This window comes from Phaenicophaeus curvirostris, chromosome 1, assembly GCF_032191515.1.
Source record: "Phaenicophaeus curvirostris isolate KB17595 chromosome 1, BPBGC_Pcur_1.0, whole genome shotgun sequence".
In the NCBI taxonomy this organism is placed as follows: domain Eukaryota; kingdom Metazoa; phylum Chordata; class Aves; order Cuculiformes; family Cuculidae; genus Phaenicophaeus; species Phaenicophaeus curvirostris.
Window position 1 is genome coordinate 86,474,507 of NC_091392.1, and position 27,581 is coordinate 86,502,087.

At 45.4% G+C, this 27,581-nt stretch overlaps 1 protein-coding gene across 1 annotated transcript; it reads right to left on the bottom strand.

Moving 5' to 3' along the window:
• Nucleotides 1-1,108: 1,108 nt before the first annotated feature.
• On the bottom strand, nucleotides 1,109-27,509 carry ATP1A1 (ATPase Na+/K+ transporting subunit alpha 1). The gene is made up of 23 exons (XM_069866960.1): nucleotides 27,308-27,509; nucleotides 20,600-20,707; nucleotides 18,726-18,785; nucleotides 17,529-17,732; nucleotides 17,055-17,168; nucleotides 16,419-16,553; nucleotides 16,104-16,221; nucleotides 14,905-15,173; nucleotides 13,661-13,859; nucleotides 12,115-12,224; nucleotides 10,607-10,741; nucleotides 9,877-10,069; nucleotides 9,209-9,384; nucleotides 8,528-8,664; nucleotides 6,560-6,710; nucleotides 6,016-6,184; nucleotides 5,446-5,600; nucleotides 4,951-5,074; nucleotides 4,025-4,170; nucleotides 3,768-3,898; nucleotides 3,111-3,212; nucleotides 1,909-2,000; nucleotides 1,109-1,450 (listed from the first exon to the last, which is right to left on the bottom strand). Exons 1-23 carry the CDS (start codon nucleotides 27,317-27,319, stop codon nucleotides 1,422-1,424), a joined length of 3,069 nt encoding a protein of 1,022 aa, XP_069723061.1. The 5' UTR covers nucleotides 27,320-27,509; the 3' UTR covers nucleotides 1,109-1,421.
• Between the last annotated feature and the right edge of the window lie 72 nt (nucleotides 27,510-27,581).

Genomic DNA, 27,581 nt, shown 5'->3' on the forward strand with positions numbered 1-27,581 from the left:
ATTTAGCTGTTAGCACGATCAGACTCCAACAAGTGCAAGATTTTTAATGGTCTCCAACATTAGCGTCCAAGACAAGTTAAAACAGTTGCCACGCTCAGACTCTCATTTTTCTCCTCCCTTGCGTTTGTTGTTCAGTTCACAAAAGAAGCAACCTGACTTTTAAAATAACACCTTAAAATAAATAATGAGGAAGGAGGGATGACAATGGAGATTTAACCACAGATACTTGGCAGAGATAAACATGTCTGACAGAGCAGCAGTTCAGGACCAAGCATCTTCAGGTAGCTTTAACACAATAGCACCAGAAACATAGAGTCAGAACTTCACGGTGAGTATCCACATACAGAAGGCCAGCTCTCCCACTGGCATCTCAAAAGTGAGCCACAACCATTAAAACAGTAAATCAAAACATATGGAAAATAGCTAGATGTTCAGAGGGAAGCAGCATGACCCAATCCAGGCCACAGAGCCAACTAGAGGCCTAGACAGTGATGCCTTCCTTAAAAGTGGAAGATGCAGGATCCCATACCCATCATCAGCCTCTGCTCTCACTCCACTGCTGGCACAAGCCAGGTTGGAACAAATGCCATGCTGGAACAGGTGTTTGCATGCACAGAGGACATCAGGAAACATTATCCCTTACTTGGCAAAGCAAGCAGGAAAATCAATGTCAGAATTTTGACAACAAGGCTGCTTAGATCCAAGTGCCATTCAGCAGAAGCCTGTTCTCATGCTGAACCCAGCAAGCAAGTCACAGCCTCTTAAAGCAGACCAGGCTAGATATCCAGCCACTACTCTCCACTCAACACCACAGTTGCAAAAAGTATCCAAGATGAGCAGATAGAAGCCACCAAGAGTCCTGAGCTTCAGGCTTTGAAATGCAAGTGCCTGCAAATAGTTTGTCACATTAAGCACTGAGCTACACAGGGAGATGCACCATGGCTCTTAAAAACTGCATATGCTGTCGTCTCTAGGTCAAACAGCTCTGCTTCCCTGCTACAAAGATGAGATGCTAGGGACTAACCTGTGCTGTCAGCACCACACACTAAAGGAGAAGAGGCTGCCCTGAACCAGTTTTTGCCTAGAGAAAGACATCCACCTAAGACCATTTGGGGGCATCCTCTTATAATCCATCTTTATTTGTAAAAATCCACATATAAAATCTTCAGTTTCCTTTTACAAAAACAAAAAGGCACATAAAACTACTCAAAGCCGCAACCCCATGGACTGATGGTCAGACACTCCCTCCCCACCCCAACCTCCCCCTTGCTTTCTCCTCCAGTCCATGTTTCTTCACGTTTCCTTTAGTTTCAGCTCACTCCTGCCCAGGCACAGTTCTGTGCTTGCAAAGATGAAGTACGCACACAGGGGAGATGGTGGAGAGTGGCATGGGCTGTGTGGAATGTTTTACAGGTGCTTTTTTAGTAGTAGGTCTCTTTTTCCACCCAACCTAAAGGAAAAGGGAGAAAGCAGAGTTAGTCTTAAGGCAGACCAAGTATGAGGTTCATGAGAGCTCCTTTTGGGCTCTAGAAATTTGCACTGTAGCACCTGAGCTAGTAAGTAATCCATCACAATGGAAAAAGTCTTGCTGAACTGTTAATATACTGCAGCTTTCAGGCCCTTTTCCAGTTTTCTAGATCTATTGAAGCATTGATCAGTCTTTTCCATTTACGTCAGTCTTTTCCATTTACTTCAGTGCATTGGCACTTTCATACACTGTGGGAGATTGCAGGGAAAGGTGCAAATAAAGTCCTTAATTTGAAGTAACTGCATTACTAATGTCAAGGAAAGGACAACACAGCAAAATACACCCCTGCATAGTGCTTGGCACTGGAGGTCCCTGAGCACTGTCAGAGCTCTTACAGAGCTTGGCAGCATCAAGACATGGAAAAGGAAACAGATTCTTACCACCAGGGTTACGTCTGATAATGAGCTTTCTGACTTCATCATACAGGAATATGAGGAGGGAGTATGGGAACGCACAGAACCACCAAGTTGGCCTGTTTGGGAGAAAAGAAAGTGAGAATACAGGCAGCAGAGATGCTTGTTGCCTAGCAAAGCTCTGACTTGACAGCACAGAAGATTGCAGGAAGGCTGGCATGTCTCAGCTTGCCAGCGTGCCAGCTCCCACAAGACAGTAGTTCAGCCAAGAATCCTCCAAGCCAAAGATTATCACAACTTTTTCTGCTGCAATAGGTTAATCCATTTTTAGATATTAATTCAAATGAGGTGTGTCACAGCATCTTTGTTAATCTCTGTACCAGCACCCCCCCACCTATTAATCTAGTACTATTTCCTCAAAGTGTACATAACCTTTGTGCCCATATCACTGCTCGCCTAAACTGCATTAGTTTCTCCCACGATTTACACATGCTACCATATAGCTGCTACAGACATTAGGCAGATACCAGTCTTGTTAGGAAGTGCTCACGCTTCTGCACCAAACACCAATAAAACTTTAGAATGTAACATGAAGGTTTTTTTCGTCTGCCATGAAAATTTCATGGCACTTAGGCCAGAGGACTGTTCAAAGTTTGAGACTAAACCCTGCCATGAAGTGTTGCAATGCTGTTGGGCAATGCTCCAGATGTTGGCATCCTCCCAACTGTTACAAAAGTTACTATGCACCAAGTGGTCAGCTACACCTACACAGCATCTTTCAAAAGCCTTTATTACTTGTGCTATTTCTTCAATAGGTAGAAAGAGGCACAAGATATCATCATCAGTTCCTCAGTAAAATAAGGTGACCTATGTTTTAGTGTAATTCAACACAGCTTTCTCTGGAGGTGCTGTCCTCTATCCGTAAAAACACCCAATGCAAGTAAGTACAAGAGCCATTGCACTACCGCACACTGGCACTGCTGAAATGGTGTCGCTGATTTTCAGTAGAGCACTGAACAATAGACTCCCCATAAAGATGCCCACAGGCAGTAAATCGAAGCAAGACCCAGGTGTGCAAAGGACCACTTACTCCTTCCTAGCCTGAAATCTTTAGAGTTAAGATCAGATTTTATGCCTGATAAGCTCACAACTATTCATATTCATCTTCCCACCCAAGCACTATTGTTCTCTGGTACAGCCTGCTCCACAAAAAACATAACACAACTTACTTGAGAGGGTACATCCTTAGAGCAACATCCATCCCAGGGCAGTAGGAAAGGAAGGCAGCCAGAGCAGTCTCCTCAAAGAGACCAAATATTAAGATCTTGTTCCTAGTAGAAACAGTGAAGCAGTCAGTGAAGCACTCTCACATAAGATACCACAAAACCACCTAGTAGCCATATAGTAGTGAATGAAAGCAGTCCAGCCCGGAAGTCCATCAGATGAGGATCATCAGGACACCCAAACACAGTTGCAAGGGCTTTATACTTCTAGACAAAGATATTCCAGTTCACAACTACGTCAACTAGCAATTGCTTCTACTGCAAATTCAAAAGGCAGCTAAGGTTCATGCCACTAGATCGACACGCCAGCTGTTATGCTGCACAAGGCTGCATGCTGGACTACATCACTGTACTGTGAGGTGGGCAAGCTACCACAGACAATGACAGCAAAAATCAGCATTGCATTTTGTCTCAGCCTAACAACTGCAGCAGGTACTACAAGAAAGAGCACCCAGCTCCTCTTTTATCCAGTACCAAGGCACCAGATCGTTCAAGACTTATGCCAAGATGCCCAGACACTGCTGGGACGAAGAACTAGAATGCCAATGCCGTGGAGAATTCTTGGAGTCCAAATCAAAATCCTCCATGGACAGCCTGACTTACTTCATCCCCTGCTGGAAGACAGAGTTTCTTCGGGTCTTACAAATGATCAAGTCTGCCCACTGCACAACCACAATGCTGACAAAGAAGGCTGTATGGCAAGTGAATTCCACTATTTTCCTTTGTTCGTAGGTCTAGGAAGCAGATAAAGCAGAGAGCATTCGTTCAGACAAGCTGCCTTTGCTCTCTGGTGCTCACACCAAGTTCATCAGGCATTAGTATTTCAGCTAGCAGCCTGTAAGCTGTGCCTCAAAACTTACCCATTGCTGCCCATAACTGTCTTCCACATCATTAACCCATCGGTCATCCCACTGAATTCTGATCCCTAGCAAGCCAGAAGGCCAAAACCCATTCTCTGCCATGATTACAAAATAGGTGAAGAAACCGCCAAGGGCTTGGATCATACCTGAGCAGATAAGAAAGGATGATAAAACTTATGAAGCTACTGTGCATTGCAATTATAACAAAGCAGTTTGCAGGAGATACCAGACACCTAAAAAAAATTACACCTTGTGGGGCTATTTCCCAAGTAGCAGCTATAGAAAAAGTTCACACTAACGAACTTGGCTGCAACCCTTTTATCGAGCAGCTTCTGCTCCCAACTTTGTACAGTTACTTCCGTTCTACCCTAGGCTGTGATGGCACAGTACTCAAGGACACAAGATAAAACTCCCTTTGTTTTCCCATTAAGCCTTAGCCTTGCCCACCCTCAATGCTTGCAAAACATGGTTAAGAAGGTTCCCAAGGTCTGCTGCAATTAAGCATGAGCTCCCATCCTGTGAAGGGGGCACATCTCTAAATGCCTTTAATCAAGGCTCTTAATACTGTATGTTTAGGGATATGCTGGAGAGAATCCTTTACTTCTAATTAAACTAACAATGGGATCTATGTTCTTGCTGAACAAGTTTGAACCAGAGGAGAGCTGGTTGTCAGCCAGTTCCATTACAGTGCTATGCAATTAAACAAAATTACTGTGAAAGCGATTCAATGGATCAAGCTGCACAAGACACCGCTATGTGCCATGGGGGTAGAATCATGGCAAGTTCTTAACAGCCCAAGGTTCTGGTTTACACATCCCAAACCTCAAGCCTAATAAAATAAGTAGAACAGTCACTGACTCAAGATTGTGTATAACCCCTGCTACTACTGAGTTCAAATCTGTGCCAGAGAAAACAGACCAGCTTACCAATCTGCCCATAGGCCATGCTGATCAGCCGTTCATTCACCAGCTTGTCCGTTTTGGGATTTCTAGGCTGTCTCTTCATGATGTCACTCTCTGCTTGCTCATATGCCAGGGAGATAGCAGGAACCTTTGGAGGTGGCAGGACTACTGTTAGAACCACTTCAATTTTCCACAGTATATACACACATACACATGCCTTTCCCACTCCATACTTTCAGCCTAAGAAATAGCACTGCCCAAAAGCCCTAGCTGTAGTGTTCAGGAAGGACCTAACCCCCACCCCCAAACTCAGCCTGGCCTTCCACGGAACTGAAGGATCCTCGGTCTTTGAAAGCCATGAGATAAGAGTGTGGATTAAGGGAGTATCAAACGGTCACTTATTTTAAATCATAACACCAGAGAAAACTGTATTTAAGCATTTTCCTTGTCCCTGTTCTTTCTTTAAGGTACCTAAGAACATCCATATTTCTTCTTGAGATAAAACCAAACAATATTCACCATGTCAGTGCCCAAGTCAATGCAGAGGATGGTGACTGTTCCCAGTGGAAGGGGTATGTTTGCAACAATGAAGATCAGGAATGGTGTGATTTCTGGGATGTTACTGGTCAAGGTGTAAGCAATAGACTTCTTCAGGTTATCAAAGATCAGACGCCCTGGAGCAAAGAAGAGAGAATATTATGTTTGGTCACAAAAATCAGGGTTCATTACATATAGCAGTAAGATACTAAGCACTGGTTTCTGAAAATCAAGAGCCCCTGGAAGTACCCTCTGTTCTGCTCCTGCTTGAGAGCTATTGCTCCATTAGGGAGGACTCAGTTGGCAAAGATAACTAGGATCAGCGTTAGATAAAAAAAGAAAGTAGCTTTTGTTACTCAGCTGATTCCTACTATTACCCATCCCAAAGGGTCATGACGGTCCTATGGAAAGGGAAAAGACTGAAGGGAGTGGTAAAGCGCTGCCCTCCTTGGAAACACTTCTCATGGAGAAAAGCTCAAGTGTGAGTGCCCTCTGACATCTCTACTTTAGAGGGAAATCGCTGCACCACCACTGCACAAGTTATAAACTCACCTTCTTCAACCCCAGTAACAATGGAGGCAAAGTTATCATCCAAGAGAATCATGTCAGCTGCCTGCTTGGAGACATCTGAACCAGCAATACCCATAGCAACACCAATGTCAGCTTTCTTCAAGGCTGGGGAATCATTCACACCATCACCTGTGACTGCTACAATGGCACCCTAGTCAAAGAGAGGGACAGAAGAACTGAGATCATCATACAAGTTGTTCTGGGCAGAAAAGCAACACAGCACACAAACTATTTCACTTGCAACACTGGAACACTTAGGAACTGTAGAAAAACAGCCTAGGATCAGAAGAGCCTCAGCACAAACTGAAGATGTTTTCCAGCAAGACCTTTATATTTACATATTGTAGAGCAGTCTGATATGAGCAGCTGAAAGCTGCTGACAGACCAAGATCTAGTCTAGCCCTTTACTCAAGGGCACTGAGGAGATTAAGTCCTACCAATTCAGAAGGCAGCACTGGCTGATAGTTCATATATACAAATCTGTGGATTTTCTCAGATACAAAATCCTTGGATTCCCTCTCTTTACCTGTCGCTGACAGCCTTCCACAATTATAAGCTTCTGCTGAGGAGATGTCCTGGCAAAGACAATTTCTGTATGGTGCATCAGGATATCATCCAGTTGCTCACTAGTCATGTCCTTCAAATCTGAGCCATGAACAACACAAGCTTTGGCATCCCTGCAATCAAGAGACAATATAATGTTTTACGTCTCAAGTTAAACTAGGTATTTCATTAATGGTCTTCACCCCATGAAGCTATGGCTCTTCCATGCTCTACAGAAAGACCAGCTCCTGCTGTGAATAAACACTAATCCAGGCAGCATCTGCTCCAAGTTTAAAGGTAAGAATGGGGAGCACAAAGACCAAGACAAGACAGTGCCAAGCAACAGACAAAAAGCCCTAGGAGCAGACTAATTCTTACTACAGCTTTTTAAGATGCATCAAGGCGAGGACTAGTTATTTCCACAGCTCTTCGCCTTTCTGCAAGAGAGGAACTTCTGGCTCAGGCAGTTAGCTTTCAACATCACTAGAGATGCAGTGGCCTTCTGCAGGTGATCCTTCTTGCAACAGACTGAATATCTACATGTGGCACTTCATAAGAGAGCTTACATGATGCCAGTTCAGACTATTTTACACTCTTCATCAACAAAAGCATGCAATGTTATATTTAGACTGGTTTGGTACCCTGCATGCTACAGTGAAATACCACCTCTCTAACCCAGCATACCATCCCTTATAGGTCTAGGACACTATCCATGCAGCTCATGACATCACCCAGTTTAGACAGGGAAATTCCTTCCCCACCCTTACAGCCAGTCACACAGCCCAGTGATCTGCGTTGCTAGGTGGTTAAGTTACTCTCAAAAGGAAAAGGAGAGGAATTCAGCCACAATACTCATCTTCCCCAAGCAATTCATTCTACAGGGTGTCTCGTTCACATTTCATAAGCTACATGGCTATCCTCCAGCCTAAACACAGGCTGGGTCAAGCTAAGCAATGCAGACAGCCCAGCCATTCTGCTAACAGCCCATTTATGCCAAAGCACATTTTCTGAGGATGCCTCAGCTCTGCACTAGGCTATGAAGACAAATATTAACCCCTAAGGGGAAGGAACTCCATTTTCACATTTATTCTGCTTGTAGCAACTGACTAGTGACAATTGCTCTACCCACCCAAGTCCTGCTCCCTTTGTCTACCTGCAATCAGGCCCAGAAGAGAATCTGAGAGCAAGATGGGCAGAACTAGGCTTCGAGTGATCCACTTTATAGGCAGCATTTCAGCTCTTTTCCCTAAAGAGTTTAAGACAGTGAAACAGTTTCCTTTTGGTAGCCCAGTCTCATTTGTGATTGACCATAGGCATTTTTTTTAGCAGAATTTTCTCATGAACCTGTAAGTTATCTTACTGAATACAGCTTTTCTAAGTAAATGTTTTGGGGCAAAGCTAGACATAGCCTCTATTTAAAGACCTGGAGTACATGTGCAGCAACATTGCTCAAAAGTCCCTAAACAGCCATCTCCCTCTCCCATACCACTTCAGATTTTTTCCTGTCTGGTACACGGTCCAGTACATGTTGCTCATGCAGTGAGACAAACCAGGCAGAGCAAATGCTCAGCTTGGCAGGGAGGGGGTAGGGTGGGGAGTCAATCCCAAAAAGTTTCCAGCCAGCCAACTGTTTGTTTCACCTGACATGGAGACAGATCATCAGGACTGGCAGCTACAGGGCAAAGAAAGGATAGACAAAATTGCCCACTGCCCAAGTTTCTTTTTTAGGACTTACTCCTAACTACTCCCCACACACAAGAGACATGCAAATTGAAGAGAGCCTCGTGCATTCTCCACAACTCATGATGCCCACTAAAAAGTCAAAACATGCTGAGCTAAGCAGATGTCAAGTTTCTCATGCCTAGGGAGAGATGCTGATAGATTATCCAAGCCAAGGAGAGAAGCAGATGCTTAAATCCTTGAAGAGTTTTGGCATTCCCCACGTTAGTACCTAGGGTTGACCTGGCTGACAGGAATGTTGAGTCGAGCAGCAATATCTTCTACTGTTTCATTGCCCTCAGAGATGATGCCGACACCTTTGGCAATGGCTTTGGCTGTGATCGGATGGTCGCCAGTAACCATGATAACCTGAAATACAAACAGACTGCTCTGAAAGCTTTGCCTGTACTGCAAAGCAACACCACACAAGATGCAGGGTCTCTTGAGACCGAAAAGGCCACGTGGCTTTTGTTCTACCAGTGAGCTCTGGCACAGAGCAAGCCCAAAGCAAAAGGTAGGAACTTGTTGCCAGTATGCAAAGGATTGAGATGGATAGAAGACAAAGAAAATTGTTAATCCCGAGTCAACAGACCCAGTTGTTTCCACCATGTGCTTTGCTCTCTCAGTCAGTACTGGGGCACATGCAGAACATACCTCAGCTAAATCACGTGCTTTCTAACACCATGCCATCACTGCCTGCCAGTGCCCTGGCATTTGGAATCTAACTCATTTTTCATTCCACTAACAAACAATCATTTGTATTTAACTCTGAAATGAAGTCTGAAGTGGTATTAGTTAAATCTTGACTAATACTACTTTTACTCACTCACATTACAGCAACATTTCGAGTAAGGGAAGACCTATACATCCACATGTATAGAGCAAGGTAATTTTCAACCCAGGGATAAACTACCTTGATCCCAGCGCTTCTGCACTTGCCAACAGCGTCGGGCACAGCAGCACGAGGAGGGTCAATCATAGACATCAATCCTACAAAGCAGAGTTTGTCTACAGGAAAGTTCAAGTCATCTGTATCGAACTGGAAGCCTTCAGGGAACTGATCGTCAGGCAGAGCCAAGTGACAGAATCCTGTAACACAAACCCATATTTAGTCTGTTCCTACATATCAGGAGGCAAAGAACGCAAACGTTGATTGCTTCTGCAAACAGCTATGCAAGAATAACACGGTGGTGTCAGAGGTTTAGCCAGGACTATTGAGGCAGGAGTTGTACTCATGTTCTGATAACTGATGGCTGTTGCTAGGTGCTTAGACACAGCTTGGTTCACATGCAGCAGAGCAAATCTAATACTATGTGGCCCCATGGAGACAAAAGGTCCTAAATGCCTCACTTCATTTTGATCTGGGCAACCCAAGCTGCTGGGCAAGACAAGACCCCGCAGGCTGTCTTTTACATTAAAGGCTAACAGCAGGACTGTTCCTATATGAAATGCTGAAGTGACCTTCACACAACACTATGGTTACTCTGTTCCTGCGGTGTACAACCCTCCACTAATCTGTGGGGACTCTGCACAGGAGGATGAGGGACAAATCTTTTCCAGTTTAAGGCTGCTTTTCCTTACCCAACACTCTCTCCCCAAGGCCTCCCAACTCAAGGTAGGCATTCTGAAAAGCATCTTTCATTTCCTCATCCAGTGGTTGCTCTTTGCCATGAATAAGAATGGTGCTGCAGCGATCCAAGATCCTCTCTGGAGCTCCTTTCATCACCAGCAAGTAACGAGATTCTGATGGATTTGCATTTTTGTGGATAGACAACTAGGGTGGAAGAAATGAAACCGTTTTATAGATGTGTACTGTGAAGGTCATACATAATCACCATTACTCAGTAATTTGTGAATACAGTAGCTCACCAAAATTTGTGATATTCTGCTCCAGTTTTCATTTACCTGCACCTTAAATAGGTTCACAAACTAAGGGGAATACTATTTATTCTTTAACATACGATAATGTTGCAATGGCCTGTTTTGTATCCAGGTTCCACCTTTTAAGGTAATTTCCCAGCAGTGTATTCCTGTTCCCAGATTTGAGATTCTCCGTGCACTATGGCTACACAAGCAGATAAGGAAGCGTGCCTACCCTTTTCTCAGCAGCTGACACCTTAGTGTCAAGGCGTCTCCAGAAGCTCTTACACAGCGTAATTAAGTATGGTCCATTAAATTAGTCATGAGCAGTCTACAAGCAAGTAATGGCTAGACAAGATTTTGGTGCCAAAACAAGTTCTGAGGCACATTGCATGCAAATATACACAAGTGCTTCGCATAGTGTCTCTCTCTCAAGAGGGCACATGCTTACCTGGTACTTGTTGGTAGAGTTAAATGGTATTTCCACCACCTTGGGATATCTATCTCTCATGTCCTTGACAGAACCACAGCACAATTCAATGCATTTCAGAAGTGCAGACTCAGAGGCGTCTCCTGCCACTGCTCTCTGAGGACAGAGACAACTATCAAAAAGTGTACATCCCAGTGGATTCACCATAGACGACCATATATTTAAAACAAACAAGAAAATCCCCAGTCTACACAACATATGAGAGCAAAGAACAAATGATGCTATTATCTAGTACTAACAAATACTGCATTTCAGAATTTCATGCTCTCCAGCCTAAGAGTGCAGCAGCCTTCTGGTGCCAAAGTCAAGAAGTCCCTTTAAAGGGCGGAGAAAGTTGGATAATCAGGTGCAGTCAGAGAAAGAGAGGCTGGATGGTAAACTTTGAGACAAACTGCTGTAAGCTACTTGCCACAAAGGATAGCAAATGTGAGATGAAGACTGATGACATACACATAGAAACACTTGTATGTGTTCTCCCACCCCAGTATAAGATAATCTTATCAAGCCTTTGGCACAGAAGATTTAAGATGCCCACACCTTCTCTCCCACTAAGGTTAGCACTGGTAGAGACTGCAGATGGGTTTCTCAGCACTGGAGATTTGAGCTCAACCTACTTGTTTCCTGTGCAGCAATTTAAATCAAATATTTCTTGCTGTTCTGGTTTCTTAATCTGCAAGATTTTTTTCTTCATTTTTATACTGCTTTTTTGGTATCTAAAGACTTTTCAAAACTCTCTCCTCCCAAGCCTTTCTTAGACAGGAACAACTCCATCTCTTTATCTTGGGTCTACAAAACATGACCTGACATTAGAGTCAGACGGGTTCTTGGGAAAAAAAATTGTTCCATCATTTGTTACCACAGCATCAGAGCACCCTTGGGAAGATATTTACTAAGCAACACAACTAATACTTCACAGCTTGTAAGAACTGTACAATTAATTTCTGTCCTGGGTGGGTCACAATTCAGAAGCAGGAATCTGAATTGACATTGCACCAGCATCTGCACCAGCAAAAGCTTAAAAAGCCAAGACTTGCCAGTGAGAACAGACTGATTAGAGAGTCTCCCACAACTGCTGCTTCCCCAGCACTAGGGCCTACTCCTCCAAGCTCCCAGAACTGGGTGTTTGTAGATGTTAAGTGTTCAAATGCCAGAAATAGCCGTTCTTGGAACAGACAGACAATGGGAAATGCCTCGGAAAGCTTCTGGTCTTTCCTAGGCCTAACTGAAGCATCTGATCTCCCAAACAGACTGTAGAAGCTAGTCGATGGCAAGGAGTCTACCGTGGCAAATAAGCCTTCCCCATCCTATCCGCCCACATCACTTCTACAAGAGTGCTAGACTGCAGAAAAGATTAAGAGTGGCAGATACCTCTACTTTGCAGGTTCCTGTGACCAACAGGATGTAATCTCACTACCATTATGGGAGAGCAGTAGTGTGGAACAAGACAAACATTTCTTTTATGATCTCACCTTAAGAATTGGTACATTTTCCTGGCCAGCTTGAAACACAGCACGGTTGCAGAGACCTGCAACTCTGGACAAAGCAGTCCAAGTAGCTGAGCTCTTGTCAAAGGAAGCACCTGAAAGCAGAGGAAGACTGTCAAAAAACCGCACCAAAAAGGGAAAAAAGTGAATAATGCTTAAAAAAAGTAGAAATCACGTAAGCATCAAATCCCACAGGCTTAAGAGCAAGAAGCCTTTACCTCAGAAACAGGAGGTATTTAGAGCCTGTTAACACACTACATCTCCTTCAATCCTCCTCCCTTCCCAGGTACTTGATGAGCAGCTGACTATTTTGATTATTTTAAGGCCCAAGCGTGAAATAGCAACAGTACAATAGAACACTGCTGCTTTCCAGATTCCTGGAACTGCTACATCCAGCAGCAGTCAGCATGGCCTCTGCAAGGCCAAGGAATTCTGGACAGATAACATTCTTTCAGCGGGCTTAAGGGATGCTGGGTTTCAGCTCCAAGTTGTCTCACTTTATCCATCATCCAGGAACTGGATGAAATGGCTCCCAAAAGGAACAATGCTTAAATAAAGAGAAACATTGCTTCTCCCATACTGGCTCCTAAGCTAGCTTCAAAGAGGAACAGACAACTGAGAAGCTAATGTACTTTCCATGAAGTGAAATCTTCTAGGCTTATTTCTACTGCAGCCAAGCTAACTGTTGCCAGGCCAAAACCAAGTGCTTCCAAGTAACACTATTTATAGCTTGTTACTTTGCTGTAGCACTGAAGACCAAGAACAGTAAAGCAGCTTTTTAAAGTGGTTCAGGCAAGTGTCACGCTTTGGAGTGGTTGGAAGCAGGGGCAGGGTGGAGCAACATCACTGCAAAAATGCTTATGCTAATAATGAGTTGCAATCACATTTCACAAGGTAGTGATAGCTAGGAAACTCCTGAATTTGGTTGTGATAAAACAATTCTGAAGAGTTGAGTAGAGCATGCTGAGATTTCAGATTCTTATCAACATCTAGAAGAAACTTCCTGCTGAAGTCTTACAGTCACTTCATTCATTGCTATCACTCTGCAAACACAACCGGGATGTTCTAGGGAAACCCCCTATTCAATAGCAGCCATCTAGTACAACACTGGAAATTTCTATGTTCAGTCTCAAATAATTTGTTACTGGTGTCAACATCTCTGCTGTCCACCTTTTCAGCAGACTGAAGATGAAGTAATTTCAACAAACATTTTGGCAAAAAGAATCAAGTACTTCGAAGTTCAGAACAAACGTAACTGATTGAACATTCCAGATGCCAAATTCCAAAGGAACAATTAAAAGCTAAAGCAGCCTATAGGAAGTTTATGGATTAAACAGCATTGTGGTACAGTACAAAGCTCTCTATGCATCACCTCAAGTCTTTTAATAGTCATTGTTGATCATATACTAGAAGTCCTTGCACTGTGAACTTCACTTGGACTGGAGAGTCAGAAACACTGTTTCTTAGAGTAAAGGAAGCCTCAGAAAAAGCCATTTTTTAATAAGATGCCTCAAGCACAAGATGGTCTTACCAGTCTGGTTCTCTGTAGTATCAGCCTCATGAATCTGATTGTCAAACCACATGTGTGCAACCGTCATGCGATTCTGTGTCAGCGTGCCTGTCTTGTCAGAACAGATAGTGGATGTGGAGCCCAGGGTTTCCACAGCTTCCAGGTTCTTCACCAAGCAGTTCTTACGAGCCATACGCTTGGCTGTTAGTGTCAGACATACCTGGAGACAAATAAGACAACAGGTTAGATGTGTTTGGGCACTAGTAACACTGCTACCCAACCCACTGTGGGCATGGAATGACAACCAACTTATGTGCCCTGCATTAATTCCCCAACTTCACGCTCACCCTGCCAGTTTAAGATAAGCAGCAACATTTAGGTCCAGGTGCTACATTTAAATGGCAATTTCCTCAACACCAAGTCTCCAAAGGAAGACTCCCCAAGGTTTGTCTCCTACTTCTCAGTGCACTAAGGAAGAAATAACATGCCCTAGACTAAAACTTTAGGTGAAGTTGCACTGCCCTAATCCCAGGAGCTCTTAAAGTGGGTGGAGGCAGGCCACATACAAGAAGGTCCAAAACAGCTCTGGTGACAGCAATGCAACTTTCTGGAGCAGGAAGTGAGCTGCCCCAGCTACCTTTCTTCACCAGAGGCTTTATCTGGTTCCAGCTCTCAGCTGTTCATTCCCTGACTCAGTTGCTGCTCTGCTTCCCAAGGCTGCATGGCAGCCTCCAGCCCCATCCACCACCCAGCTCTCCTCACTAAGCACCCCTGACCCTCCCATCATCTCTTTGGGAAAATAAACTTACAGGGCTCTTTTTCAGGTCCCAGACCAAAAGCTGGAACTAGAGTGAAGCTTGCTGGATGCTCTGCCAGCCCTTTAGAGCTGGAGGGGCTGGTGTGCACATGGGTGTATAAAGCCTGTACAGTTCTAAAAGGAAACCTCCTTCTTGCCACAGAAGAAGGCAAGATACATCCAGACCTTGTCTTGCTCACTTCAGCACTATGATGGCAAGCCTCTGTGCAGGTCTACCTTAGGCACCCAGCTTCATTAGAAAAAAAAAAACCAGCTGCAGAACTCAACATTGATTTGGACAACTAGTCTGAATACTCTGAATTATAAAGACCAGCTACGCACTCACCAACAGGCCTTCCCTTACTTTAATGTTTACCTTTGTGAACACACACTAAACATGAAACCCTCCACACTTCCGTAAGAACCATAAATATAACCTATCCAATCTTTTTTTCCCAACTTCACTCACTGTAACAGTTGCAAGCAGCCCCTCAGGGACATTGGCAACAATGATCCCGATGAGGAAGATTACAGCCTCCAGCCATGTGTACTTAAGGATGAGTGAAAGGATGAAAAAGGTGACACCCAGGAACACAGCCACTCCAGTGATGAGGTGAATAAAGTGCTCGATCTCCATGGCAATTGGAGTTTTTCCCCCTTCCAGTCCAGAAGCTAGACTAGCAATACGGCCCATCACAGTGCGATCCCCAGTGCTAATGACAATGCCACGGGCAGTACCTAGAAGAGACAGGTTTTAGAAAATAAAAATTCTTCCCAAAACACACTAAACAGTTTGTTCAGCCTGTCCTGGAGTTCAGTAAGCTTTGACCAAGATAACACAGGAAGGCATTCCAATAGCCAAACTCTCCCACCACAGCTTTTTTCTCTAGTAGCACAAGAAATAAATGGAGATAAGGATTCCCACATGATTTACCAAGCTGTATGTCCACTCCCTTCTACCCCAGGGAATCAAGTGCCAATTGCCTAGGGAACTGGAGGAAGCTATCTTCAAGAAGTAGACAGTGTCCTCTTCCTTTCTTTAAGGGAAGGCTCATTTTCTCTCCCTGAGGCCCTTGAGAAAGATCAAAAATCTCACTACTGCAGTTCTCTTTGGAGGGGAGGAAAGGGCAGGGTGCAGTTTGCTGCTCAGAATCTGTCAGGAAAGGACACAATAGGATTCAGGTAGACTTCACCATTGCTGAACACCTACAAACCCTGTGGGTATGGAAAAGATGCTCTGGACTTCAGCACAAAGAGTACCTACAACCACACTCTGAGCTGCAACAGGAAGCGCTGCTGGAGATGTTTGAAATTCCTGCTTTCTGCAGCAGCTTTATTATTTCTTATAGATCTGCCTAACCATCTTGGTTCACATTATATTATCTGCACTTTGATAATGCTGCAATAAGGCAGTTGTGTTCAAAGACAGGAGCAAGAAAGAAAAAAAAAACAATGGAAAGAAACAAAACCAAAGTGAGTCTTCTTTGTTTGTTGTATAGTATTGTGTCTGGAACAGGCAAAGCCCTTGCTGGGAACTTCCAGCCTGCTCTCATATGGTAGGAGTAGGTTACCAACTAATACAGTAAACTCACACAGCGCTTGCATGGCTCACCTATGCAGTTCAATCCCTATCATTGTTAATGCTTTAGGTTAGTAGGAGTCACATACCTTCCACACAGTTCGTGGAAAAGAATGCAATATTCCTGGTCTCCAGTGGGTTCTCATTGGAGAAGTCTGGAGACCTGGTCTGAGGCTCTGATTCACCAGTAAGCGAGGAGTTGTCCACCTACATGGAAGGGAGTACTTTGTCATACAAAAGCAGACAGAACCCTTCAGCAATAAAAGCAGATAAAACACTAGGCACAAACCTCATCCTTCTCTTTCACTCCACCACCCACTCACAGCATACAAAACGTTCTCTGAAACCAGTGTAATTCATCACCCTTCATAACGAAGTTTTCAGACAGCATATCTCTGCTGTACCTTGCAACCATGTGCAGATATGATCCGAAGGTCAGCTGGAATTCTGTCTCCTCCCTTCACCTCCACTAGATCTCCAACTACAACACCTTCAGCATTTATGCTCATCTTCTCACCATTTCTGATTACAAGAGCTTGCTGAAAAATAATAAAGGAACAACCTGCATCAAAAGCAACTCCTAAGAGAAGCACATAGTTGTGCTATGGTTCTACAAGGTTTCTACTTTTACTAAGATATTTACCTCTCATACGCATGTTATTTAAGAAAAATAGCTATTTTTTGTTTTCTTGATATTAATGTTTCATATTGCCAAGATGACAGTAAGATGGCTAGGTACAATACAGTCTCTGTCCATGAAGGAATCCAATTTTTAGTGCTTATTACACCAGTTAGTGAACTCCCGAGAATCTCAAGAAAGCATCCTATTAATGTTAAAATGCTGGTGGAACTCACATGATGCCAGGAACTGCTCTGGACAGTTGCTTGGAGCATAAAGGAGTCCCACAGACCACTCAATATTAAGAGTTAGCAACCAATGCTAATAGCCAGGCCTTTTGCAATTGAAGCCGATGTTTGAAACTGTTAAGCTTGAGTAAACCACAGCCTGGCAGATCTCAACAAAATGAGGTATTCCATACCTGAGGCACCATGTTCTTGAAGGACTCCATGATCTTGGAACTTTTTGCTTCTTGATAGTAAGAGAAGCAGCCAGTAATGATAACCACAGCTGCCAACACAACACCCAGGTATAGCTAGAAGAAGCAGAGAAAGTTGAGTCAGGAGAAGAATCTGCCTGAAGGGTTCCCAGTTTGTCCAGATAAATTGCTTCGTATTCAATTGCACCGTTACTACAAAGCATGGAGGTACTTGCAGTCTCTGTACATTTTGTACACAAAAGCTGTGCACTAGTTAGTGCTGTTAACAAAACATGAAGGAAGTCGGCTGTTCATTTCATTATGTGGAAGCACTCCAAGACATGTTAAGCTCACCCACTGAATTTCCCGTGCTTATGGGAAAAGCTTCTGGACTGAATGTTTAGAGGAAATTAATCTGATTTGAGCCAAACAGGCTGTTCAGTCTGTCTTTGAGGTAAAGCAGACACTGTTACTTACGTTATCATTGTTGCCCCCGCCCTCTGACAGACTTTCTATGCCGTATGCCATGAAACATAGAATAGCACCAATCCACAAGAGTAGCGAGAATCCTCCAAAGAGCTGCCGACAGAACTTGACCCATTCAGGAGTGGTTGGTGGGGGCGTGAGGGAATTCGGGCCATCACGAGCCAAAATCTCAGCTGCACGTGCTGAAGTCAAACCCTAGAAGAGAGGTTCCTTTTATAGGCATGACTGGCTGGGGAAGGTGGCTCTAAATCTGTTCATATTCTGCTGAAAAGGGCAGGCAGAGTTCTGCCACAGCAATAAGGAAATACCAACAGGTAACGAGATCTCTGCAGCTGCCAGGGCTCTGCAACACAAGTGCAGGATGTGAAACATAGATGACAAAAGAGGATCTACAGGACATTGGATGTTACTTGAGGGGCCTGCAGGCTATGAGGCTACAAGAGCAGCATGACAAGGCTACAGCAGCAGACTTTGAGCTCCGTGGAACAGCCTAGTACAAAATCCATTCTATCAGATTATGGAGGAAGTGAAAGCTGGGGGCCATAAAGATGACGACACTTTGGACTGGCCTTCCAGGAAGTTCAGCTTTCAGAAACCAAGGTCTTTAACAGAAATATGCAATTCCCTCTGCCGTCACAGAGTAAGAGCAGACTTGTTGCTATATGCAATCATGCAAAAAATGCATTAACCAAAGCAAGCGAGCAAAGGTGCAAAGCCACTGCAGTGGACTTTGAGGTTAGTAAGAACACTTGCACACCTCTTACTATAAAAAGGTAAAATTTTAACTGCTACTAGCCATCATTAAGTCTCCAGGCATGTGCTAGCTCACTAGACTACATCTGCAATATAACAAACATTTGCTTTTATTACAAGTTCCTCAGGGGAAAAAAATAAATCTAAGAATCAACTTGACCTTGGAACAATTCAGAGGCTGATAACAGTGACTTTGTTGGAAACAAAGTCACTAAGTATAGCAGCCAGGCTGTACAGTGGGAGGATGAAGAGAAGTATTTGTGAACTCAACTATTCTCCCAAAGCCTGGGAAACTTAATTGGAGGAGGGGAGATTAAACAAAAAAGGGAAAGAAAAAAAAAACCAACAGAGACCACCCAGATCTCCCTTTGTGAAGTGCTCTGAGCTGAGACTGCTCCTTGTGACAAAGAGGGAAGGAAAACAAAGTCTACCTACCCGACTCAAGTCTGTTCCATATTTACGATGAAGTTCATCAAGGCTCAGCTTGTGGTCATCCTGAAAGGCAAGAAATAGTTTGGGGAAAAGATCACAATTCCTGACCAGCAAGAGCTCAGCAATTCCACCTTCCATACCAGGATTCCTATCTGTAACAGTTTGGTGAGACAGCAAGGCTCTGGCTTATCTTCACTGTGAAGAGAATCTCATTCCCATTTCACAACTAAAGTTATCTCATCTTTAGCATTCTTCTGACTATCTGTGTATGACATAACAGCTTTTTACACAACCTAACCATATCTCAGTCTTTATGCTCCCAGAAAATTGGGGAGGGGGGGGGAAGCTGCTCAAGCAGTGTGTTTCCCCCAGAAGAGGGAAGTACATGCTTTAAGTTAGTATTGCTACTGCACAAAACCTCATCTTGGAGCAACCTTTAGTAGTACCTCTCCCTAAAAAGGGGGTTAAAAACATAAGAGCTCAATCTCAAATCCACAGGACATAAAAATACCAGAATCAATAGCAAGGAGAGCATAGCTAAACTGGATGATGCCCATAGACACATGTATCATCCAGCATTCACAGATAGGGACGGGAGACACCCCACACAGCCTCTGCAAAGGGATCTGAACAGGCTGGACCACCGGGCAGAGTCCAATGGCATGAGGTTTAACAAGGCCAAATGCCGGGTTCTGCACTTGGGGCACAACAACCCTGTGCAGTGCTACAGACTAGAAGTCTGGCTAGAAAGCTGCCTGGAGGAGAGGGACCTGGACGTGTTGGTTGACAGCCGACTGAATATGAGCCAGCAGTGTGCCCAGGTGGCCAAGAAGGCCAATGGCATCTTGGCTTGTATCAGAAACAGCGTGACCAGCAGGTCTAGGGAGGTTATTCTCCCTCTGTACTCAGCACTGGTGAGACCGCTCCTCGAATCCTGTGTTCAGTTCTGGGCCCCTCACCACAAGAAGGATGTTGAGGCTCTGGAGCAAGTCCAGAGAAGAGCAACAAAGCTGGTGAGGGGGCTGGAGAACAGGTCTTATGAGGAGCAGCTGAGAGAGCTAGGGTTGTTTAGCCTAGAGAAGAGAAAGCTGAGGGGAGACTTCACTGCTCTCTACAACTACCTGAAAGGAGGTTGTAGAGTGGAGGGTGCTGGCCTCTTCTCCCAAGTGACAGGGAACAGGACAAGAGGGAATGGCCTCAAGCTCCGCCAGGGGAGGTTTAGGCTGGACATTAGGAAAAAATTCTTCACAGAAAGGGTCACTGGGCACTGGCAGAGGCTGCCCAGGGAGGTGGTTGAGTCACCTTCCCTGGAGGTGTTTAAGGCACGGGTGGATGAGGTGCTAAGGGGCATGGTTTAGTGTTTGATAGGAATGGTTGGACTTGATGATCCGGTGGGTCTCTTCCAACCTGGTTATTCTATGATTCTATGAAACATGATTAGAAGGAGCAATAATACTGAGGTCAGTCCGAACAGAGGCCAGCAGTAAATGGAGCTGTACAGACTCAACTCCTCAGCTGAAATAAAAACAGCCGTCTTGCTCAAATGACAATGCTGCTATCCAGACAGCACTTGCCTAGGTGAGGAAATGCAGCTACACTGTGCTATGGGCAATGCAGGCAAACAAGAGACTTGGGTTCCGTAAGAAGTGGAACTTTTGAGAAGTGAGTTTTTCAGACTCTACTGCATGGTCACCCTGATGCTGAAACACTTGCATCACATCTGGCTTGGAGATGGAGGGGACTAGGAGGGAGATTGGTGCCTTCAGTCAGACCATGCTGTCAGCACACCAGCTCCCTTTTCCTTCAGTCACGAGGCACAGAGTTTTGGGGGTAGTGAGCATTCTTAGAGCTGCTCTTTCCATGCCCTACATTCTCACCATTGACACTTCCTTTTTAAGCTCCTCCATGTCCCTCTCCTTCTTCCCCTTTTTCTTCTTTGCGCCATGCTCTGATGTAGCAGTGGGCTCATACTTGTCTCTTCCAGCCTGCAAAAGAAGACACTACTGTAAGAAACACCTTACACCAAACTCCTACAGCCACAGACATGGACTATGCAGATGAGACTGCCAGCCAGACAAAATTATTATGGTTTACTAAAGTTATGCCGCTTCAATAAATAAAATGAGCTAGTGAAAAGACTTGTCTGCTCAACAGCATCCCTGATGCACAGATTACAGCCAGACATTGTACAAGTCTAGCTAGGAGGAAAGCAAGCTACAGGGTATCATGTCAGTTTTGATGTGCAAGCCCCAGCTCAAGTCAAAAAGTGATAAAAAGCAGAAGAAATTGATTTCTGAGTGCATATGTATGCTCTGTTCAAGGTATTAACTCCTCCTCCCCGCTCCGTCTTCCAAGTCCTCTGGCAAAGAGCTGCCCAGCAACTGAAGATAAATAAGAGGTGGTATCCCTAACTGGTCGAATATGGGGCATAAGCTCCAACACTTTCCTTCTCAGTTTAGCACTCTAGTCAAGTGGTTACACAACAGAAATCTGCTTTCAATTATGGCAGCTTGACCAGAGAGAATGGTACACAAAGCAGTAGCACGCTTTTGCAGATTCAGTCTGTGCTCAGTCCTGCATATACTTCACCAGAGCAGATGATTCACTTAAAGTCTCTTTATTCAGATGGTTTTTCATTATGACTGATTCTACATGAAATCATGCAGAGATTTAGATCTTGACATGATGCAGAAAACAAGCATCTAAAGACAAAGAAATAATGATGTAGCACATACAAACATCATTTAAAAGACTAAAGAAAAGCACAAAAGTTACAGGCAGAAATAATCTTGAACTGCAAGTAGCCTCGACACCCTGGAAGGTACAAGAAGCAGGCATCAGTACGGCCTCACAGTGCACTTCCTCCATACATTTCCATATTCTCACAAGCCGCCAACAGTAGCTTTGCCCTCCCTTCTCTTCTGCGTAGGACCTATTGCATCCCTGCCAGCTTTTATGCAATGAGATTTGCATCCAATAAGATCCCTGAGAACTATTTCAAGGTGAAACAGCAGTTAACAGCACCAGAGCCAAACCGTTAAAAAGATTAAGAAATGGTTTCAAAGGCATCGCCTTGCTTGATCTTTACACGAGCGCCTCAGAACACATACTGGATTCCTGACAGTGATTTGGACACAAACTATTGTTAGGATTCACAAAATATCCTGTTGAGCAACAGGCACAGGAAATTTTTATTATTTTCTGCAAGAGAAGTAGAAACCAAAACCAAAAGTGAAACTATATGGGGAAAAAAAGGAAAAAAAAAAAAGCCCATAACTTTTAGAAAAGAACCCATTTGTCACATCTACACAGAAGTTTTTGCTGTTCTGAGAAAGCTCCATGCACACCACTTTGCAGCCACATTCATATTTCACACACACACACAGAAGCCTTGCTTGCCCTGCTGAGTAAAGGCAGGTTTTGCACCCCCACATCCTTGCATGCAGCTACAGAGCTGTGCAGTGGAAATTGGCTTTAATAAGCAGAGCTGAGACAAGCTGTTTGCCTCCCCTCATCCAGGAAGAGGACACAGAACTACAGACTGCCGGCATTCTTGACATTCTCTTCCCTGAACCTAAACACTCATTTCACTTGTTAAAAAAGTGAAAGCCACAGACCTTAAACTAGCACAGTCCTTACTTTCCAGCATTGCAAGAATTTGCCACAGGGCAACTCAAAGAGTCACCATGAAGTGTCTCTCCCTCCTTCTGTCTCCAAAGGAAACAGCTTTGATTTCTGCTAGAGCTCTAGCAGACAAGTCCAAACGTGGTCCTGTACAAAACACGTTTCTTGATTACTGCTCGAGATGAGAAATGATTTCTAGCAAAGGAGCTGGTCCTTTGACTAGCAGTCCACCAGCTGCAGCTTCACCTCTTCCCTCAAGAAAAGCTTGGCAATACCTTGCAGGTGATCTAAAAATCTATCCCAGTTCTTTGAAACTTCCACAAGTACAGTTACTTACCTTATTTGGGGCAGCAGTGAACAGCCCAAGAATATAAAAGCATTTAGCTCCTTCAGCTGTAGAGATAACTTACGAGTGGGCAAACATGAAAAGGCTCACTGCCCTCGTTCAAGCATGATTTGCTTAGAAAAACTGAACAAAACACACAGCCATCAGCTGCAGTCAGGACAAAAAGCAGCTAGAGTTACTGATTTAAGCATCCAAGTATTTCAGTCTTAAGAGTCCACCTTAACAAGATGCTCAGTGTTATTCAGTTTTGTTTCTATTAAAAAAACCCAAACCATAGAATATCTTTCCTTCTGTTGCTTTAGTACCGATCCTTCTAGTACAGAAAAGGTAAGTCAGCAGCATCAGTTTCAGGTTTTGCTACCAGGATCATTTAATGTAGAGTCTTAATATCCCACTCCACCATTCAAATCTGGACTTGACAGAGACCACAAAGTCCTGCTCCAATTCTCTGCCTTCAGGGCCATTGCGTCTCCTCTGTTCAAAGGCTTGTTCTAGCTGGGCTGCAAGGAGACAAGTTCATCCCATCCCTCAGCACTATAGGACTTCCCTATTTTCCCCTCCTTTTCCTGCCATACAATAAGAAGGCAGCCTATCATACTCCAGACCCACATCTTAACGAGAATTAATCACATGGCCTGAACACAAAGGAAGGTCTGTCTAATCAGAAATGTCAACTCCGTTACTTGACTTAGCCTAGGAACTCTGACTCATCAAAACTGCCACAGAAAAAACAACTTTTTTTTTTTTCCATGCAAGATTTTTTTTCCATTGGCTTAAGCACAACATTCGTATGCACCAGTGTAAGGAGTTTCACACAGCCCCTAGAAAATCCTATTGTCTTTCAGATACAGCTTATGTTTTTCCGCTCTGGGCTAATTAAGCCATTCATGGCTGACATTCTCAATACAAACCATGATTGAGCAGGAAACAGGAGGGGTGCAAATCAGCAGACGAGTTCAGAAGTACCGTATTCTAACATCACCTAATCCAACAAGAAACGTCCAGGGAGAGCCAAAACAAATTACGCAGTCTCTGGAGGCCTGTCCTGTTCTAGTACTTATGTCATTATAATCAACTGCGCAGAGAAAACAGAAAAGTTACTGTCCTGCTGCCTCACGAGACTACCTTCAGTAAATATATTAACCAGATGAGTCATGATACAGACTATGCCTATCGGACTGGAAACACCACTCCATGATCCTAAGTGATTTTAACAATGGATACAAATGCCTTCTCTGGATCCTGATTACTCCCTCCGAAGAGCTACATTCAATTTCCAATCTTTAACTGAAAGTCTAATCAACTGCATCAACTGATGGGACTTCTGGCATCTAGGACATTAAGAAGTAGCTTTTCCTCAACAGCTAGTAATTGCTCATTGAGAACAGACTACATCTCCTCCCAGTACTCCCTAAATCTTGCAATGGTTTTCATCACCAGGATCAAAATGCAACCACCCACACACTTTAAGTCTTCTCTGGATATTAGGACAAACATCTCTACTCCTTCTGGAGCCACCTGAAGATGCACATGCAGAGCCAGCTTTCCAAATGCCACTGCTGAACAGCTAAGCAGCCCTTCCCAGTTTCAGTGCTGTGTCAACTACAGAGTGTCATCTCCCACAATTCTTTGCCTGTGGATCTTTACCATCAATCCAGAAATCTCTAGTAGTTGTCAAGCACATGATGAATGGACCAGACAAAGGCCCTCCCCTAGAGAGGCTGGTGACTTCAGCTACTCCTTGAAAATGCCTGGGTGAAGCATGACCTTCTGCAGTCCTTAAGAGATCAGATTCCTGCTGGGTTGTGGGACTGCAATCCACAAGCACCAGCCACTTGCAGAGACCCTTCATCCTATTATACTGCTTATGCAAAAGCATGCATTGACCAGGCTCAGAGTTTTCTTTGGCAAAAGGAATATCCTCTAGCCATAGTAAAAAGAAGCAGGAATGAAAAAGACAGGGAAGGGGGTAGAGTAATATATTAAGAGCTCTTAATTGCACCAGATAAGAATTGCTTTGATTTGCATAATTTCCCCTTAGCTGGTCCATTATGCAATAGGCTTTCCCAGTTTCTGACAAGGAAAACACCTTAACTGGGGTTCAGGCATTAGCACTGACCTCTAGAAGAGACTTAAAGCACCCACTAACAACTACGCCATGTGCCAGTGAAACGCCGGTTCCCATAGACAGCTTCTAGGCAGTTCTGAACAGAAATTAAATCCTCTGTCTGCTTTCCACCACTACGCATACTCCCTTGGATAATCTGCTTTTTGGCCTGGACAACATACCCAGGCAGCTCTCGGCTCTCCCTACATCCTACTAAAGGAAAACAGACACTCTGCTCCACTTCTCACAGCCACAGGGATAAGGAGCTTGTTCTCTCACACTTACACTCTTACTCTTCCATTCCATGGTCACCATGGGTAAGAGGTTTCCTCTTCAAGCACCTTAACACAAGGCAGGTGCATGCTATTCAGTGACACAACCACACCCTGTCCTTTTCACAGCTCTGCTCTCTAACATCTCTTATTTTCCCAGGAATCCCCAGCTAAGCACACGCTTCCTCACTGCTGAAGGAAAAAATCTTGTGACCTACTACCAGAAAGCCTGAGGCACCTGTACACTGCTAGATTACTCCTCACATTGGTGCTTCAGTTTCAGGCCAATTACTTTATTATCCATGCAACCTATGAAATCTGAAATAGAAGCAAGACAGCTAAAAGCCTTCTACATTAGAAAGCACTTTCGCCTCCAATTAGTCCAGTCTAGTCAGCCTAAGCCCCCAAAGCCTTCTGTACTGCAGTCACACATACACACACAGTACTCTAAGGATTCAGTATTTTAAAGCATCCAGAAGACTGCAACAATCTCCAACCCTCCCCTACCTCTTCGATGACCTTTTATCATGCATGCATGCCTGTTGCCTGCTAGGCTGAAAAACATCAGGTTGGGCTGCCAAGCATCAAAAGGACTTCAAGGAGATAAAAACCTACAAATAAATACCCCCAAACCGTACCTCACATATTCCTCAACCTCTTTTTTTTTCCAAGGAAATTGGTTTTAGCCACATCTTGCAGCTCCCCATGCAGTTATGTCACCATTGTACTGTACAATGAGGACAATGCAAAGTCAAGCCCACGTTTGAACAGCGGCTTGGGAAGCACAGAACACCTGGAAGCTGGGACAACACTACCACCTCTGTGTCTCCAGGCCCCACACCATCACATTGTCATCAGGAGTGGAGGAATTTGGGTATTTTCCAGGAATAAGCCTAAACTAAAACTACTATACAAGATACACACGGAAGTACTTAAAGGGAAAAAACAAACATCCAAACAATAAACCCCAGAAATCGGTCTTCACTTTTTCAACACAAAATCAGAGTAACCCAAGGTTTTTTTCTGCTCCACAGATGGGCGTTTGACCACAACACCCAGCCGTAACAGTCTTCATGTCTGCTTTCAAAGACATTTTTGTGTTTTTTATCTAAAGATATGATTGGAACTAAGGCGCTCTCCTTGTGGGCCGCGGGGCAAGCAGGCAGGGCCGGCCCTGGGGAAAAAAAACGCTGCAATGGCTTTCTGGGAGGCTTTTATCACCTCAGGCAAGAGGGCAGAGGCAGGGGCTATCTCCTCCCTCCTGCCACCAGCTGCCACCATGCCCTGACGGCTACCCAGAGGCGAATGAGCCCGAATAACGCCCAATAACCCTGACAACGCCCCTTGCCCGCCTCCCCCTCTCGTTTCAAGGAGTCTAAAGTACTCCTTAGGAGGCCGGGAAGCAGCCCGGCTCCGTTTCAAAAGGGCATCAGATAACGCCTAGCGGCAGCGCTCGCCCGAGGTGTGTGTGTGGGGGGGTCTTTCGGGGAGGGAATAAGGAGTAAAAGCAGCCGGGTTTGGGCCACCCCACAGCTCCACCGGCACGACATCCTCCCCCCCCCCCCACCCCCCGCCATGCTGTGCCCTGGGTCGGGACTTCCTCTCCCGGGGCACTCACTCGCTCACACACACACCGTGGCTGTGCCCACCCCGAGCACGGAGAGAGCCGAGCTCTGCCCGCCCCAGCCGGAGAGGGAAGCGGGGGGAACCTCCCAGCCACCATCCAGCTCCTTGAATTTCCCACTCCCGACCACGCGCTCCGCCCCGGCGTGGCCGCCACCGCCCCCCCCCCCCCCCCCTCCGCCAAGCACAGACAAAGCTGAGCCCTCCCCTCCCAGCCGGAGAGGGGGGACGGAGCCCAGGCACCACTCGTCTCCTGGAGTTTCCCACTCGTGGCCACGCGCTCCACACACACACACAATGTGGCTGCTCCTCCCCTCCCCAAGCACAGACAAAAGCTGAGCTCAGAGGGGAAGGAGGACCCCAGCCACAACCTGGCTCCTTCAATTTCTCACCCCCGGCCACGCGCTCCTTCCCGAGCCGGAGGAGGGTAGGGGGACCCCAGCCACAACCCCCCTCCCCGCGTTTCCCACTCCTGACACTCCCCTCCCCGGAGCGCTAACAAAGCTTAGCCCACTCCCCCCACTCCTCCACGAGCCGGAGAAAGGAAGGGGGGACCCCGAGCTGCAATCCACCTCCCCGAATCGCCCCCTCCGGCCCCGCCCCGGCCGCTCACCCCCTTCCCCATGGTGCCGGGCGGCTGCGAGCGGCGGGGTGCGAGGAGCGGGGCTCAAAGCGGCGCCACGTGTCGCCGCCGGCGGCGGCAGGTGCGGAACAACAGCAGCCGCCGCTCGCCTTTCCTCCTCGGGCTCCTCTCCTCCGCCCCGCCGGGGTCCGCTCCTCTCTCCTCACCGCAGCCGCCCGAGACTCCCAGAGCCGCCGCTTCCCGCTGCATAAAGAGCCCTCGGCCGCCCCGCCCCGCCGCCTCCGCCCCTCCCGGCGCTGGCGGG

Bases quoted from the DNA above. Each gene is read 5' to 3' on its own strand.
- ATP1A1 (XM_069866960.1), bottom strand. The intron at 12,225-13,660 runs GTAAGACCATCT...CTCTGCTTTCAG, and splicing joins TACTACAGAGAACCAGACTG to GTGCTTCCTTTGACAAGAGC. The intron at 6,185-6,559 runs GTAAAGAGAGGG...CTCTTTGACTAG, and splicing joins TGGAAGGCTGTCAGCGACAG to GGTGCCATTGTAGCAGTCAC.